This window comes from Camelus ferus, chromosome 7 (genome assembly GCF_009834535.1).
Source record: "Camelus ferus isolate YT-003-E chromosome 7, BCGSAC_Cfer_1.0, whole genome shotgun sequence".
NCBI classification, from domain to species: domain Eukaryota; kingdom Metazoa; phylum Chordata; class Mammalia; order Artiodactyla; family Camelidae; genus Camelus; species Camelus ferus.
The window spans coordinates 58,151,907-58,170,211 of record NC_045702.1 but is presented as its reverse complement, the minus strand read 5'-3'; the positions used below and the strand labels follow the sequence as shown (position 1 = coordinate 58,170,211).

The window sequence follows — 18,305 nt, the reverse complement described above, 5'->3', positions numbered from 1 at the left end:
AAAAAATGGAAAGATATCTCATGCACCTGGATTGGAAGAATCAGTATTGTTAAAATGGTCACACTGCCCAAGGCAATCTACAGATTTAATGCAATCCCTATCAAATTACCCAGGACATATTTCACAGAGCTAGAACAAATCAAAATAAAATTTATATGGAACCGCAAAAGACCTAGAATTGCCAAAGCATTACTGAAGAAAAAGAAATAGGCTGGAGGAATAACTCTCCCAGACTTCAGGCAATACTATAGAGCTGCATTCATCAAGACAGCATAGTATTGGTACAAAAACAGACATACGGACCAATGGAACAGATAGCCCAGAAATGAACCCACAAACTTTTGGTCAACTCATCTTTGACAAAGGAGGCAAGAATATACAATGGAATAAAGACAGTCTCTTCAGCAAATGGTGTTGGGAAAACTGGAACAGCAGTATGTAAATCCATGAAGCTAGAACACTCCCTTACACTATACACAAAAATAAACTCAAAATGGATCAAAGACTTAAACATAAGACCATATACAATAAACCTCCTGGAAGAAAATATAGGCAAAACATTATCTGACATACATTTCAAAAATGTTCTCATAGGGAAGTCTACCCAAGCACTAGAAATAAAAGCAAGAATAAACAAATGGGACCTAATGAAACTTACAAGCTTCTGCACAGCAAAGGAAACCATAAGTAAAACAAAATGACAACCTACGGAATGGGAGAAAATTTTTGCAAAAGATGAAACAGACAAAGGCTAGATCTCCAGAATATATAAGGAGCTCATATGACTTAAAAAGAAAAAAAACAAACAACCCAATCCAAAAATGGGCAGAAGAGCTAAACAAGCAATTCCCCAAGGAAGAAATACAAATAATCAACAGGCACATGAAAAAATGCTCAGTATCACTAATTATCAGAGAAATGCAAATCAAAACCACAATGAGGTATCACCTCATACGAGTCAGAATGGCCATCATTCAAAAGTCCACAAATGACAAATACTGGAGAGGCTGTGGAGAAAAGGGAACCCTCCTACACTGCTGGTGAGAATGCAGTTTGGTGCAGCCACTGTGAAAAACAGTATGGAGATTCCTCAAAAGACTAGGAATAGACTTACCATATGACCCAGGAATCCCACTCCTGGGCATATATCCAGAAGGAACCCTACTTCAAAAAGACACCTGCACCCCAATGTTCATAGCAGCACTGTTCACAATAGCCAAGACATGGAAGCAGCCTATATATCCATCAACAGATGACTGGATAAAGAAGATGTGGTATATTTATACAATGGAATACTATTCAGCCATAAAAACTGACAACATAATGCCATTTGCAACAACATGGATGTCCCTGGAGAATGTCATTCTAAGTGAAGTAAGCCAGAAAGAGAAAGAAAAATACCATATGAGATCGCTTATATGTGGAATCTAAAAAAAAAAAAAAAAAAAAAAAAGAACATAAATACAAAACAGAAACAGACCCACAGACATAGAATATAAACTTGTGGTTGCCAAGGGTGTGGGAAGGGGCAGACTGGGATCTCAAAATTTGTAGATACTGACAGGCATATGCAGAATACATAAACAAGATTATACTGTATAGCACAGGGAAATATATACAAGATCTTACGGTAGCTCACAGAGAAAAAAAATGTGACAGTGAATATATGTATGTTCATGTATAACTGAAAAATTGTGCTCTGCACTGGAATTTGACACAACATTGTAAAATGACTATAACTCAATAAAAAAATATTAAAATAAAAAAAGAAGAAAATTAACCATCTTCAACTGCCATCCTTTACTGGTTTAAAACCACAACAAAAACCCTATCCTGAATCACCACAACATAAACAAAGGAGGTTAAAAAGAAGAACCTCCTGTTAGGGGAACAGAAGTTTAAACAAACAAAACACTATGACCGAACTATAGCAACTGTGGCATCCATTACAAAATGCACGTTGATAAAGACAACTAGCATAATCTCAGACCAGTGGTTAAGTTCCCTGATACAGTTTGATCTTCCAACAAAAACAGTGCATTCTCCCACTGGGTAACTATTTTTGAATACATATTATGCAGCGGTCACTATTGGAAATTCAAAGTTCTGTACAAAACGTTCACTACGCACAGGGAAAGTACTGTCTGCCATTTTCCAGATAAAAAGAAGGGAGAAGGGGAAGTGGACAACAAGCAGCTTCTCTTTTAAGGGACATGATCCGGTGATACTCACAAGGAACACGGTTTAGTGGAGAAGTGGAATCAATTTCCAAGTAGAATGGGAAAAATGTTACTTGTTCCTACAGGGACTTTAAGAGTGCAAGGAGCTGGCAGCAACATGAGAAGAATACACTTGCAAAAGCTTAGATGGAAAAGTAAGGAGAGAAAAAGATACTAACTGGTTGGAAGTGTAGAGCAGAGAAAGGTACTGTTTTAGGATTTACTTAACAAATTTTTATGGAGCATATGCTCTGTGCTATGCACTGTTTTAGGTCCTGGAGATTCAGCAGAGAATAAAGTAGACAGAGCCCCTGTCTACTAGTTAAGGAATAGGTTAAGCCACTATAACAAACAGGTCCAAACAAACAGTAATTTTTAAAAGAACAAATTTTATTTCCTCTCGTGTAATGGGCCAGAAGTCTGTAGCTGATCCTAGGGAGGAAGGAGCCTGAGCTCCCCGAATTAGGCTGGGACTTAGACTGATGGAGCAGTTTTGCCTTCCTTGACACACTGCTTCCATTTCTAACCGGTGTTTCTTTTTGCCATTTTCCAGACAGCAGGGAGAAGGGAGAGAGGAAGTCGACAGCCAGCATCTCCTCTTCTAAAGGACATGACCCAGTTCTCCTCACATCTTACTGGTCACAGCTTTTTGATACAGCCACACGCACCGCTGAAAGGGAGGCCCCAGAATGGTCATCCCTAACTTGGTCACCAAGTGCCTTGCTAACACTTGGAGTTGGAGGCACAACAGAATGAAAACTGACCATGTGGAGCATGTATTCCAGAAAGGGAAGACAACACTAGGCAAGTAAAGAGCAGTTTCTGTGGAATCGTGGGGCTGAAAGCCTGAGTGGATTGAATTCAGGGGAAGACAGGAGGAGGTGGGATTAGAGAGGGTGAGTTTGGTTCTCTCCTTTGAGAAGAAAGCCGGGAGTAACTTGAACATAGGTTGAAGGTAAAGGAGCAGTAGAAATGAGGAGGCTGAAGACACATGGAAGAGCTGGGTCCCTGAGAAGCAGCATGTAGGCCTTGCCTCTTCCTCTCGGCCCGCCTATAAGAAGGTAAGAATGGGAGTGAACGAAGATGTTCAGGGAAGGAAAGAGAAAACAGTAGGAGGCTGTGGGAATTCCTAACAGTTTTCACTTCCTTTCTGGAGTCAAAGCAAAGTCTCCCCCTGAGTGTGCGGGGAGCTGTTTCCCTCGTCTGTGTGCGGTAGAAGGAATGAGGAAGGGACTCGTACTGATCTGAGGTTGCCCATGGGGATTTGGGGCCAGGACTGAAATCACTGAGAAGATTGGTAAGATAGTGTTTGAAGGGGTGAATCCTGTGCTATCTCCCCTCAGTACTCAGCACTTTCTTCAACCTCCACTTTTCCAACGGCAGGAGTGAAAAGGAGCCTTAGACCTCCAGAGGCAAACTCTCCCCAAACTCATCTTACCAAAACTACCTGCCTTAAAGGTCACCAGGCCTTAGCTCAGTATGCTGTTTTAATCAATCACCACAAGCCCCAAACCACCTTCTTTTAACCATGAACAGACAAGCAAAGACTGCCAGACATCCAAAGACAGTCTCTGTGTCAGGTTTATAACACCTGTGCCAGCACCGTCACCTACTTACAGGAAATGGAAACCTAGAATCCTCTTCCTCCTTTACTCACTGAGTCAATTATCAAGCTCTGTTCACCCGAACTTCTAAATATTCCCCAGCCCACACACTCCTCTCCATCCCCACTCCACACCACTGGTAGTTTGGGTCTCCATCATCTCTCCTTTGGATACTTACCATATCCCTCCCCCTTTTCTCTCTGAAAAACTGATCACACTCTTCTGGTTGAAATTTTTCAATGATTGCCTCACTGCCTTTAGAAAAATGTCCATCCAAACTCACCAACCTGGTTTCCAAATACCTTCTACTACATCATCTTAATCTGTCCCCACTTCCTCTGCTCACTCATCCATACCCTACTGTTTCCCCACTGCTATGTGCCCTGCACTTTCTCTTGCTCTGCTCCAGTCCCTCTGCCCTGTTCCCTTTCCCGGCTAATCCCATCTTCATCCTTCTTGTCTCAGTCTAGCCTCTAGAAAGCGTTCCTGACTCCCCACCACTACACACACACCCAGACACTCAGGGGGCGCCCCCATCCCTGTTAACATCACTCTAATTGCTTGTTTCCTGCCGGGATTCTGTTTTTTGGGAGTCACTCCGCTGTCTCTGACATTCCAGCACTGTGTCAAGTGCACAGCAGACACTTAAGAAGTGTTTGTTGAGTGAGTAAATGAGTGATAAATCGTGAACCAAATACCTTGGACTTTCTACTATATCGTTGGCTTGCAATAAATTTTTAATGGAAATTTAAACTGATTAAAGGAGCTAACGAGTCGGAAGCGCTTTAAAATCAACGACGCGACTCCTAGAGGCGGGGCCTGCGGGGCGGACCAGAGCGCTCGGGCGGAAGGCGGGGCCTCCAGAGCGTAGCCCCGCCCCGGGGCGGTGCGACTCCAGGGCGAGCGAGGGGCGGGGCTCGCGGTGGGGAACTCCCCTTCCGAGGCCCTGGCGCGTCCGCGCGTCCGCGAGGCGCGGTGGTGGGGAGAAGAACCCTGGCCCTGAGCGCAGGTTACTGGCAGCGCCGCCGCCGCCATCTTGCTCGTGTTCGACCCCCCGCGGCGGGAGGGGCGGCTACCAGGCCGGAAGCGGCAGTACGACGGCAGCGCTCCCTCCCCAGGTTGGTGAGTGCGGCGCGGGCCGCGTCTCCGCTCTCGTGATTGGGAGGCCCGGTTAGAGGGCTCGCAAGTGCCGGGGCGGCCGCGAGGAGCCGGGGAAAGCCCCGTTGAAAGGTCCGGGCGGGGGCGGACCCGGGGTCTCCTGCTAGCCGAGGCGCCGGGAATCACGTTCCGCGCTGCGGGATAACAGCGCCTGGCGGCCGGCCGGGCCTCGGAGCTGAGGGCGGCCGGGGGGAGCGCTCGGGGACCGTCTCCCGGCGCTGGGTCCGCGCTGCAGCCTTGGACGAGAACCTGGAACCGCGTCCTCGCCCTGGACGAGAGGCTCAGCCAGGTGTCTGGAGCGCGGAAGTCGCCCTCAGATTCCTGATTTAGCCGGTAGAGCAACAAGCCTTGCTCTAGTTATACTCTATTAAGTACTTCTTAAAGGGCCTGTCACCCGCGTAGCTCTGTTCTCTGCATATACGAGCAGTGAAAATTCTATAGGAGCCTAAAGCCTCTCACCTATGCCTCGAGCATTCCTAAATTAACTTAGCAAATAACTGCGTTCGCAGCCCTTTTGTAGAACTATATTTTAAGGGAAATTTGGAGATACATGGAACACCTCCTTGAAGATAGTGATGGTAGAAATTTCTTGAAACTACTGCTGTCATTTGTCACAAGAAAAATAGAAAATACATCAATTGAAAAAGGATGTGAAAGGGTGGTTGGATTCCTTGTACACTTAGTGTTGTACAGATCTTTTGTGTCCAGTAGCCACACAGGGTTGAGATGTGCTGGAAGTGTGAAATACACATTGTGTTTCCAAGACTTGGTACAAAAAAGAAAAAAGTAAATTTGTCATTAATATTTTTACATTGATTACATGTTGAAAGGGTAGTATTTTTGATATGTTGAGTTAAATAAGATACATTGTTAAATTTAATGTATTCTTTTTCAATGTGGGTACTAGAAAATTTTAAGTTACATGGCTCACACTATGTTTCTGTTGGATGGTGCTGTTACAGATGTTCTGCTGAGGAACAGAGTCAGCATGGCTTTCCTTTGTTCAGAAACCATTGATGGGAAGTAAGCACTTGTTAAACTTGAAGGTGAGGATCTAAATATAAGCTGTAATTATTGCATATCACACCCCTCCTATCCCCACCTTTTCAATGTTTCCAGCATTGAAAACATTAATTTCCAGGGCTGTTTAAGGGAATCGCAGTGATACTGATTTGTTTTGGATGCAGAGAACATATTTAACTTGATGGTCACAACTTTGTGAGTTAGAGATGAGATAGGTTCTACCTCCATTTTATAGTCTTGGAGTATTAAGAGACTTATTAGGGTCTAGTTAGTAAGTGGCTGGAGATTTTTGACTCCAGGTTCACTTTTCTTTGCTCTCCACCGTATTGCTAGTGATCTGCGTTCATGAGTCGGGACCCATTTATATTGTGTGCTGGGTTATAAAGAAACAGAGTTGACTCTTGAACACCATGTGTTTGAACTGCATGGGCCCACTTATATGAGGATTTTTTCAATAGTGAATATTACAGTACTACACAGCCCACAGTTGGCTGAGTCTGGGGATGCAGTCACAGATACAGAGAAACCACAAATACAGAGGGCCAACTATAAATTATATGTGGGTTTTCGACTGTGTTGAAGGGTCTCTGCCCTACCCTCTGAGTTGTTCAAGGTCAGCTCTACATTTCTTAAGAAATGGCTTATAGATGTACCTCTCTGTTCAGGGCCAGCCTCATGGTATGCCTGTACAGTCCCACAAGGCCCATCTTTAGAAGGCCTGACACTTGGTTTAATGCTCTGCTGTCACAGTCTTGAAATTCCTAAAAGGTTTTGAGTCTGGGGGCCCTGCATATAGTGTAGCTGATCCTTTCTCTGTACGGTAATCTAGGATGAGAGTTGTTGGACAGGAGTCAGAGCATCTGGTCCTTACTTTACTTCTGTGTGAATTAAGCAGAGTTTGCTAGTCTCTTTCTAACTCTTAAGTTCTGTGATTCTTTGTGAGTTACTATAACCAGATTTTGTGGATGGTAATATAAATATCTGCATAACATCAGAAGAAATGCAAATGATTCTTCATTGAGACTCGTATAAATCAAGCAGTTTTTTAAATTACGGTAACACTTTCTGTTTTCTTTTAAGAAGGATTTTTCTACGTGGCATCAAGTATTCTTACCATAGGTCATTTGTGTAGAGTACTGTTATAGGATGGAAACTTACATAAAAAGTGTGCTTCTTTAAATATTTGTCTTTCAGTGAGATGAGAAGATGGGCCAGATCTCAGGATACGTCCAATTAAGAGTTTCCCTCTGTCCTTAGGACATAAGTATGAATGAAGCCATACTTGGCAGTATCCATTCCTCCTTTTTGTTGTCTTAGCTACTTCTTATTACACAAGTGCCTCTTTTTCTTCTTATCCTTAAATTTTAAATTCTCTTTAAGATTGGACATAACTTGAGCATTAGAATGCAGGCTTTATTAAGCTAGTATATTTGTTCACTTGGGCTGCCGTAACAAAATACCATAGACTGGATGGCTTAAACATTAGAGATTTATTTTCTCACCGTCCAGAGACTGGAGGTCTCAGATCAGGGTGCCGGTTTGGTCCAGTTCTGGTGATAGCTGTCTCCCTCGCTTGCAGATAGCCGCCTTCTCACTGTGTGCTTACATGCGGAGAGAGCTCTGGTGTCTCCTCCTCTTCTTTTAAGGGTACCAGTTCTGTCAGATCAGGGCTTTACCCTTCTGACCTCATTTAAGCTTAACCTTAATTGCCTTCTCAAAGACTCTGTCTCCAAGACAGTCACATGCAGTAAAGATTATGGCTTCAACTTATGAATTTTGGGAGGACATAATGCAGTCTATAGCAACCAAGAACCTGATCTGTTCCTGTTCCCAGTATTTAGAACAATGTCTGGAACATAGAAGATATTCATTAAATATTTACAGAATAAATAAAAATCAGGCTATTAGAGTGATCCTTTCTTAGGGCTCATTGTGGGCTCCTACCCATCATTGGAACCAGTTATGACAGTGGGCACTTTGCTCTTGGCTGGAGCCAACCTCTACTAGAAAGGGCAGTGGGTGGTGGCATGGGGAGATTGGTAAAACTTGGAGAAAGCAGTGTGGGAAGTGTCAGAGGGCGCATTTAACAAGTGCATTCATTTAACAAAGAATTTTACTAAGTATTTACTAAGTGCTGGTCTCTGTGCTGTGTACTAGAGGTACAAATGGAATACTTTTTGGACCCCTAAGGAGTTTATGATCTAGTAGGAGAGACAATGGAGAGGGTGATTTAAAGGGAAGGACTACTGTTCAATGAGAGTGTATATCTAAGTGACCTGATGTAGACTGGCGAGGAGATAGAGGATGGTTGGCGTCAGGGTTGAGCAGGTTTTAACTTGACCAAGAGGGGAGGGAAGAAGCTCCAACCAGAGAGAATAGTATTTGCAAAGGTGTGGTAATGGGGGTTGGAGAGTTACATTCTAGGAACTGAAAAGAAGAACTGTGTAGCTAGAACTGTTAGCAGGGAGGAGAATGGTGTGGATTGAGGCTGGGGCAGTAGATAGAGGTTAAAGCATTTAGGGTTTTACAGGTTATATTGAAGATTTGAAACTCTATACTGAAGAGAAGTTAAAAACCATTAGAGAGTTTTAAACAGGGGTTGGATAACATGGTTAAGTTTGTTTTTTAAAAAGATCACTTTGATATTATATAAAGATGAAGTTCATAAAGGCCAGAGTGGAAAAATGAATAAAAGGATTGCTGAAGAATGGCAGCACAGGCCAGACGTGTTGTCTACCTTAATTTCTTACGGAGTCAGTCTGCAGAGGCACAAGACTTGGCAGCCTGAGTGGAGGAGAGAGGACGGTAAATAATGGGATTGAGGTGAGCTAGGGTCAGGGAAGGCAAGCTCAAAGTGGCAAGGAAATGAAATTGAGAGTGCTAGTAAGAATATAATTGAGATGATTGATCTTGGGCTTCAGAGCTCTTAAGGAAGGAAGGAAGCCAGTGTAAGAATTCTTAGAGGTTTTCCCAGTCGTCCAAATTTTATGATTCTATTGAATAGACTGTCTAGAATAGACTAATAATTATTGACTGAAACTTTTACAACATCAATAAGTAAAGCAAGTATGTTTGAGTTGAATTTATTTAGTGTATCTTTATTAGGAGTCTGTGCCAGGCACTATAATCTGGTACAGGGGACAGAAAGATGAATGAACCACAGCTTCACTCTTTAACAGCTGACAGCATGGTTGTACAGATACCAACTGCCATGGCGATTATAAATATCTTTGTTCATTTTTAATCCAGACTATTACCTCTAGCCAGACTTGATTAGAAATAGATATTTACATTTTATAAGTAGCTTTTATTATTAAATTACCATTTTTAACATCACAATTTTTAGTTTGTGCTTAAACTACTACAGGATATTTATCTTTTCAAAAATTCCATTGCAATACCCACTCAAAGTTTATAGAATTGAAAACTAAGATAGCCTCTAATAGTTACTTAATTCAGTTTCCCAAGGTGCAGTGTGTCCCATTGGTCAAACAGGATGATTTTAGGTAAAACACAGTCAAGAGTTTTTAATAGTTACCTATTTACTGTATGTTAGGAAAAATATATTTAGCATATTGTACCCATGATTCATGGACCTGATGATAAAATTGATTTTCAAATTTTAAAAATGAGTCAATTTAAAGAAAAATATTAAATAACATCACAGGTGGTACATGAATGACTGAAATTTGGAAAATACTAATCTAAACCAGCTCTTGTATAGATGAGAAAACAAAAGGATCCCCAAACACAGAGGCCTTTCTAAGAGGCCTTTCTGTATACAGCTAATCTAGTCAGAGCTAGGACTAAAACTCACCTCTGCTCAGTATATTCCAGCATTTACTCTGCCATTTAGGCTGCTTCTTATCCTTGAAAGTTAAGGAAGAGACTAGTGGCTTTGTACTTTAAATCTGCATTGTCCATTATGGTGCCTTTTGTGGCTAATTATATCAAAATTCATTAAAGAAAAATTTAAAATTTGTAGTAGTCACATTTCTGGTGCTCAGTAGCCACGTGGGGCTAGGAGCTCCCATATTGGACAGTACAGATATAGAACATACCTAATGCTGCAGAAGGTTCTGTTGGATAGTGCTGCTTTATTGCTTAGGAACACAATTCATAACTCTTTGAAGTTTTTCTCCCTTCAAAGGGATGATACTTAATAATTTGCTCACCACACTGACGTTATTTCAACTCTGAGGTTAAATTGAAGGTACTAGTAACAGTGCAATTAAAATAATTGATCATGGGAAATAAAGCCAGAGCGGAGTTCTCAGATTCCTACCAGCTCATCTTATTGGAGAAAGGTCTTCTTTTCCCCCTTTTTATCAGTAAGTTTGAATTGTCTTGAATTCATAGTAGTTAGAAGAAAAGTAACTATATTGAAAAACAGTGTACCTGTATGGAAAATTTCCTGACCTTCTAAATAGTTGATTGAGCTTAGCATTGTATTTTGTTAACATTTTAAAACTTTTAATTTTTAAACAGGTTTCAGTGAATGGACCTAACTGGACTCTTTGAGCACATCCGTAAACATGAGCGGTACCAAACCTGATATATTGTGGGCACCACACCAGGTTGATAGATTTGTTGTATGTGACTCAGAACTTAGTCTGTATCATGTGGAATCTACTGTGAATTCAGAACTCAAAGCTGGATCTCTACGTTTATCTGAAGACTCTGCAGCGACATTACTATCAATAAATTCAGAAACACCCTATATGAAATGTGTTGCCTGGTATCTCAACTATGATCCTGAATGTCTCCTAGCAGTTGGACAAGCAAATGGTCGAGTTGTACTTACAAGTCTTGGTCAAGATCATAACTCAAAGTTCAAAGATTTGATAGGAAAAGAATTTGTTCCAAAACATGCACGACAGTGCAATACCCTTGCGTGGAATCCATTGGATAGTAACTGGCTTGCTGCTGGTCTAGATAAACATAGAGCTGATTTTTCAGTGCTGATTTGGGATATCTGCAGCAAATATACTCCTGATATAGTTCCCTTGGAGAAAGTGAGACTGTCCGCAGGTGAAACTGAAACAACATTATTAGTAACAAAACCACTTTATGAATTAGGACAGAATGATGCTTGTCTTTCTCTCTGTTGGCTTCCGCGAGACCAGAAACTTCTCCTTGCTGGTATGCATCGTAATCTAGCCATTTTTGATCTTCGGAATACAAGCCAAAAGATGTTTGTAAATACAAAAGCTGTTCAGGGGGTGACAGTAGACCCATACTTCCATGATCGTGTTGCTTCCTTCTATGAAGGTCAGGTTGCAATATGGGATCTTAGGAAATTTGAGAAGCCTGTTTTGACTTTGACTGAGCAACCGAAGCCCTTAACAAAAGTAGCATGGTGTCCAACTAGGACTGGTCTGCTTGCCACTTTAACAAGGGATAGTAATATTATTAGATTATATGATATGCAGCATACACCCACTCCCATCGGGGATGAAACTGAACCCACGATAATTGAAAGAAGTGTGCAACCTTGTGACAATTACATTGCTTCCTTTGCTTGGCATCCAACAAGTCAAAATCGAATGATAGTTGTAACTCCCAACCGAACAATGTCTGACTTCACTGTTTTTGAAAGGATCTCTCTTGCCTGGAGCCCAATTACATCTTTAATGTGGGCTTGTGGTCGTCATTTGTATGAATGTGCAGAAGAAGAAAACGATAACTCTTTAGAAAAAGATATAGCAACGAAGATGCGCCTTCGGGCTTTATCGAGGTACGGACTTGATACAGAACAGGTGTGGAGAAACCACATTTTAGCTGGAAATGAAGATCCGCAGCTGAAGTCACTGTGGTATACTCTGCACTATATCCTTTGTGTTGTGAATTTTGTGAGATGAATCAGGTAGACATGTTCTTGAAGTTTGCTGCAAGGTCAGTCTAAATGTACTGAATGTTTTATGTGCAAATACAAGCTACATAATACTAAAATTACAAGGTAAAGTTTAAAACTGTTGAACTTGAAATACTGCTTTGCAGATTGTGTAGGAGGAAGAAAAGTGTCTCTGCAATAGAGTAGAACCGCCTTCTTGCACTGATGCTTATTATGAATTGGCTTCAAATCAAAATAAATTTTGCTTTGACATATTTTGTTATGCATCATCACTAGTATTTCCTATGCATTTAAATACTTATGAAGCAGTATACAGAAGATATGGATCAGAAGTCTCCAGGCAACAAAGGATCATTGGTTTATGCAGGAATTAAATCAATTGTGAAGTCATCTTTGGGTAAGAAAATTCTTATTTTCTGCAATAGGTTTATAACTTTTGTATTCTTATTTTTTTCCCCAAATTTAGTTTTTTCAGGATATTGTACATAAGTTTCTTTTGATCTCTGATTAGATATTTTAGTGAATTGTTGAGTTAAATGCATAATTGTTTTTATATTTAAAAATTTTTTTGGAGGATGTCTTGGGTCTTTGAAGTGAAACTGACTTTCTAAATCTATTCTTTTTTTTTTTTTTTAAGACCCACTTTGAAAGGTATTAGATGATTTATAGGATCCTGGTTGTTCAGATTTTGTCACAGTTATTTGCTTTTATAAAAGCTAAATTTAAAAATTTCTATTTGAAGGAGACCCCTTTTTATTTTGCTGCCTGAACCTTTTCACTTAGCTATCTGATGTCAGGGACTATGTAACTGTGACATGAAGTATGTCATGAAATACCTTACCTGAAATAGTCTTTGATGATTGGATTAATGTATGAATTAATGTAGGACTGAAATTAAGAAACTAAGAATAAAATAAAGATGACAAAAGAGCCAAACTTATTTTTTCACTTATTGGTTCTTATTATTTTTATTGGAATTGAATTGTGGGTTATATTACAGTTATCTCCTCAACCTAAAATTTGGTATCCAGCTTTTGGTAGCAGTCAAATTTGGGCCCAAGTCAAGCTGCTAGAAAAGTAGTTCATACTATTTAGTCGAAGAGTGGTAGTAGAAGTAATGAATCTAACTTGGTTTTTTCATAGGCCTTGCATAAATACTTTATAAAAATACAAAATAAAATGCTATTTTTTAACAAGTAGGGTAAGCATTTTAATTAAATGGTTATATTATACTTTTTAAAAAACTTACAAGTTATTTGGTCCTCATTACTGAAGATTCAGTATACTACTTAATATGATCTATTTCATTTTGATATTCTCTCATTAGGTTTCCACTAAAAAAGCAACTTTTAGTATAAATAATAAAATAAGAGTTCAGTTAGAGATTTCCATTTTTATTAATACAAATGAAAGGGCAATTTTACTATATTACCCCTTTAAATAGTATTTATAACTATATAGCAGGTAAGGCCACACTGCATTCTCAGTATTCTGAGTTTATTATTGTTTTTGCTGTTTTTTTGTTATATTTTAGGGAAAGGCCAACAAACTACCTCTGAGAAAAAGCAAGGGGAAAAATGGAATATCTTTATATTCTTCTGGTCCAGTATAGACAAATTGAGTGCCTTGACTTGCGTCAAGAGTAGTCTTTATGCAGACTAAAAAAGACTACTTACTGTTGGACTACTTGCTGTTTTAGCTTTTTGGTTTGGTTTTATTTTTGTTTCTACAGCTCAAAAATAAAAAGAGGAATGACTGTCAAAGATGGCAGCCCCAGGTTTCCATCTTTTATCTGGCCATACTTCTTTCTCTAATAATTCAATACATAGTAAGTCAAGGCACATGGAACCATGTTGCCTACAGTAATCTAATGCACAAGTTTATTAGAGTGCACAGCTGAATTTTACCTTTGATGACAGTATATATTAAGTGCTTACTGTAAATTAAGCGATGCTAGTTGCTTTCTCCATGTTACTTTGTTTTTACGACTATGATATGAGGTAAATTTATTCATTCATTCAGCAAATACTTATTACTTGCTAACTGTATGCCAAGAATTTTCCTAGGAAGTGGAGTCGTAACTGTGAACAAGATAGCTATGTTTCTTCCCTTATGGGACAAGATAGGTGTCATTCCTACTCTTGGGGAGTTTACTTTCTATAGTTGAACAAGACAAGAGGTTAGTCCCCAACGCCCCTGCCCGCAAAAATCTGCATTCTGCCTCGAAAACAAAGTAAATGGTAAATGACTTACCCCAGGGCAGGAAGCTGAAGCAGTTTGGATAGTATAAGGACTCAAACCCTAGTTCTTTTGATTCCACACATTTTGATCTTTAATTGAATACTAACTTTTCCCTACATTTAGTTAAAGATCTACAAAATGGAAATAAAGTTTCTGTATTTATTGAAAAAAATCTGTGTAAAAGTGGACCCACGCAGTTCAAACCTATGTTGTTCCAGGGTCAACTATAGTTCAGAATATGGACAAATAAACAGTCAGTTATAATGTGAGGAAAAACATACAATTATGTGTAGAAGAATTCATAATCTGGTTGTAGGGGTTAGTGATGGTTTCCCACAGGAGGTGAAGGCCAAGAGAAATTCAGACAGGGAGCAGCATATGCAGTGAGCCCAGAGGAGAGCACATTGAGTATTGCTGGAACAGATGTGAGAGAGGACTTGAAGAGAGAAGGAGGCTAGAAAGGTAAGCAGTGGGGTAACTCAGGTCTCAGAAATCCTGATTTATCATACTGTAACAAGTGGAAACCAAGGAAAGATTTTAAAGAGCAGAACCAGAATTAGATTTGTGTTTTAAAGTTGTGTTTGGCTTTTAGTGTTTTGTGTTTTAGAGCTGATTAAGGTAAAATGTGACTGTTTTTACCAAGGTTACTGGCAGCAGAGCTAGAGAAATGTGGGTAAATTAGAGTGTGGAACAAAATGATTAAAGGAGATGGAGAGGAAGGAAAAATGAAAGCACACTAAGGCAACTGGGGTAATACTAACACTAGTTAGATAGGAATAACATAGGAAGAATGCATTTGAGAAGAAGAGAAGAGTTTATTTTAGGATAAGTTGAATTTGAGAAAGCTAGGTGGAGATGTCCATTGGGCAAGAAATTTAGGTTGAAGAAATGAGATCATTTTAATTCTTTCAAGAAATTTGACTATATGTAGAAGATAAAAAGATACACAGTGATAGTAGCAGGTGAGTCAGGGGTCAGGGGAGGGCTTTTGTGTTGCTTTGTTTTTGTTTTTAACATGGGACTGATTTAAGCTTATTTAAATGCTAATGAGAGGAAACCCACAGAAAGAGGTTAAAACTGCAGAGTAAAGAAGGTGAAGAGCAAATTCCTAGGAATGGGATCCAAATGACAGGTGAAAGATTGGCTTTAGACAGAAAGATATACACCTATTCCACTTTAGGCAAAGGCAAAGGGAAAAGGTTTGCAGGTTGTTTAAGGTTCAGTGACCAGAGCTGCAGAGTTTTCTACCTGAAGTCTCCTGTTTTCTCAACGTACTAGGTTTGCTTATTGAGAAGGAGCAGGGAGGTTGTGGAGTGAAGATACAGAGAAGAGGAGAGCATTGCCTTGAGATACAGAAGGCCCGTAGGGCAATGTTGTTTTACCAGAGACAGAATAAAGGACAGTGGGGCAAGAGAATTAAGGCTACTGGCAAGAGAATGATTCATTTGTTGGTCCTTGGGATCTAACTTGGATGGGGAGGAAGATGATAGGAGAAGACTGATAAGTAGAAATATGAGTGGTCAAAAGATTGTGAGATTGAGATTGTGAGCTGGAAGGCTATGAGGTGGTGGTTAGAAAGTGGTTCTTTTGGAGAAGGAACAATTTGGAGTGTGTCCATGAAAGGGGGAGTAAAATCTTGGAGGTATAGACCACGGGAGATAACGAAGAAGAGAAATAGAGGCTAGTTTATGGGACGGACCAGTGTTGAAATCAGCCAGGATGAGGAGCATGCATGCCCTGAGGCATTGTCCTGTACGTCCTGTAGAGCAGGGTCACAATGTTGTCAGTAGGTATAATTCCTTCCTTTTAAGATGGCAGAAAGTTGTATAATAAATATTGGTCAGCTTTCCATCCAATATGATGAAAATGTTTTTCATAATTACAGGATAAACTCTGATCTAGAAAGCTTGTCTATTAAGAATTACTTGAAGGGGCAGAAAAGCTGGGATATATGTTTTTAAGAACAAAATGTTTTTATAAACACTGGATAATTAATTTTACTGCTTTGTTATTATATAGATACAAAAATGAAACTAATATCTGCTAGTAGCATAGTGTCTGATTGCTTGGTGTAGTGTTTGAAACAAAAAAATGTTTTTAATGCTTTTAAATGTTTAAGTGAACTTGTTTCCCTCACAACTATCATAAAATGTCGATTCTATTATTTATATATAGGGCAATCTAAAATTTAGGGGATATAATTTTATCACTTTAGTATTGCATAACATGCATAAATAGATTTTAATCCCTTTTCAGATGTTAAAATCACATTTAAAAATTCATACATATTAAAAATCATAATATGACTACCTAAAAACATACAATAATACCACGTTGCTTGTTTGATAACCCTAATTACCTGTAGCATAGTTATTAAGCAGTAGGAAGATCTCTGAGGAGCCAAAATATGTGACACAGTGTCCATGCACTTAAAGGATATTTTTTTCACTTCCTAGTAGTGAATTCTTTGGGTTCATACACATTGATCTCTATTCTATGACACAATTTCTAGAAAATAAAAACCCTAAGAAACTAGAATATTATTAAACTGTGAGGAATTTTTGGAAAAATATATTTCTACCTTTTGTTCACCCATTTAAAGTAGTTATTTTTACTATTAATTAAATAATGTCAGCACTGAATCCAAAATTTATTAGAGGTGTTTGGAAAATAAATACATTCAAATACATCTGCAGCTTGTTCTACATAAAATTTAATGACTGTATTCTATCTAAATAATTTAAATTTGTTATTCAGAAAGAAAGTTTTAATTTTCAACGTGTCTTTTATTAACTTTATCATTGAATTATTCACAATTTTCTCATAGTTCTTAAAATTTCACTTTCATAAGCTAAAAATGGTTTTGTCTCCACTGACTTCCCTCATGATTGCAAATAGAGCAGCACACTTCCTCTTTTCGATGGGCAGATATTCTCTTTAAGGAAGAAAACTTCTTTTCGAAAGTCTCTTCGTAATTCCTTGACCTGAATTGGCAAATTCCCAATAATGAGGTTAAATATAAGTAATTTCAAGGATAATTATTTAACTATTTTTTAAATTTCCACAATTTTACGAAAATTCATGTTCAGACTCTTTCATGGAGCTCATTTTCCAACTCTGCCTACTACAGACAAGCTGAATTATTTCTTAAGACCTATGTATTTGTTTTGATCTAGTTTTTTGTTTTTTTTTTTACAAATGTATAATTACTGTATGTAACTATGTAAATGTAGAATTACTGTAAATTACTACAAATAAAAGACTTTTGTAATATTGGGCATTCTTACTACCTAATTCCTAACTTAATTCTGAAAATCCTTTGTTAAAATAACAATAGATAAGTACATAATGACAATTTTAATGGTAAAACTTTTTAGAACATTGAAGAATTTGAGTTGCAATTAATAGAGTCCTTAAGTTTCATCTTTATTTGTTTTACCTTTATTTGACACCAAATATCATCCTAAGTGAAATTGTTCTGCCATTGGGATCATCTGCCTTGATTGCAGTGTAAATAATGCTACAAGAATTATTTAGATTCCTTATGAAAAGGCAATGAAAATGTAAAGTCTCCTGGTTTAGTAAGGTGGGAAAACCTTCAAATCATTCCTGTTGTATTTTAGCTTAGTACTTAGCCTTTCAGAGTACTTTGGTGATTTCTGTCTCATTTTTTCACATAGATGTGTTTGTTGATACATGCTCTATGTTTGTACATAGAGTGACAGGACTCGGGAGGGAGAGAAAGCTTCAGTATCTGCTGGATCTCAAGCACTGGGGACACCTTTCAAATAAAAACACAAGATGCCTGCCCTTTTGGAATTTATGTTCTAGTAGGAGAAAAGATAAGGCTGAAAAATTAATAAATAAAATATGGGACCTTATGCTAGTGCTAAAGGAAATACAGGACCCAATGACAAGTTTGATAATAACAGGTGGCACCCTGTTTTAAGTTAGTGGTCAGGGAGCCTTCTCTGAAGCAGTGACTCAGCCCCTGGGGCACTGACTTATTCCAAGAGCTCTTTGTTGTAACTCAGGAAACTGTTATACTTAGCAATATGTCAAATATGTTTTGTTTGTTGCATATCACATATTAATCCTATCATAAAATTGTGGCTGAGAAGTTGAATACTTAAAATCTAATTGTTGAAATATTTTTATGTAAAACTGACTTACTTTCCAAATATATTTCAAAAAATAATAAATGAT

At 38.8% G+C, this 18,305-nt stretch overlaps 1 protein-coding gene across 6 annotated transcripts in view; it reads left to right on the top strand.

The window, feature by feature from the left end:
* Window positions 1–4,750: 4,750 nt before the first annotated feature.
* Window positions 4,751–18,305, top strand: part of MIOS (meiosis regulator for oocyte development) — a 31,115-nt gene continuing 17,560 nt past the window's right edge. The window contains exons 1-4 of one of the 6 annotated variants that reach the window (XM_032483955.1): window positions 4,751–4,941; window positions 5,944–6,027; window positions 10,493–11,833; window positions 12,157–12,255. In XM_032483955.1, coding sequence (XP_032339846.1) covers window positions 10,540–11,833; window positions 12,157–12,255 — 1,393 coding nt within the window. In that variant the 5' untranslated portion in view covers window positions 4,751–4,941; window positions 5,944–6,027; window positions 10,493–10,539. The other 5 variants (XM_032483950.1, XM_032483953.1, XM_032483951.1 and 2 more) reach the window with 5 other exon arrangements.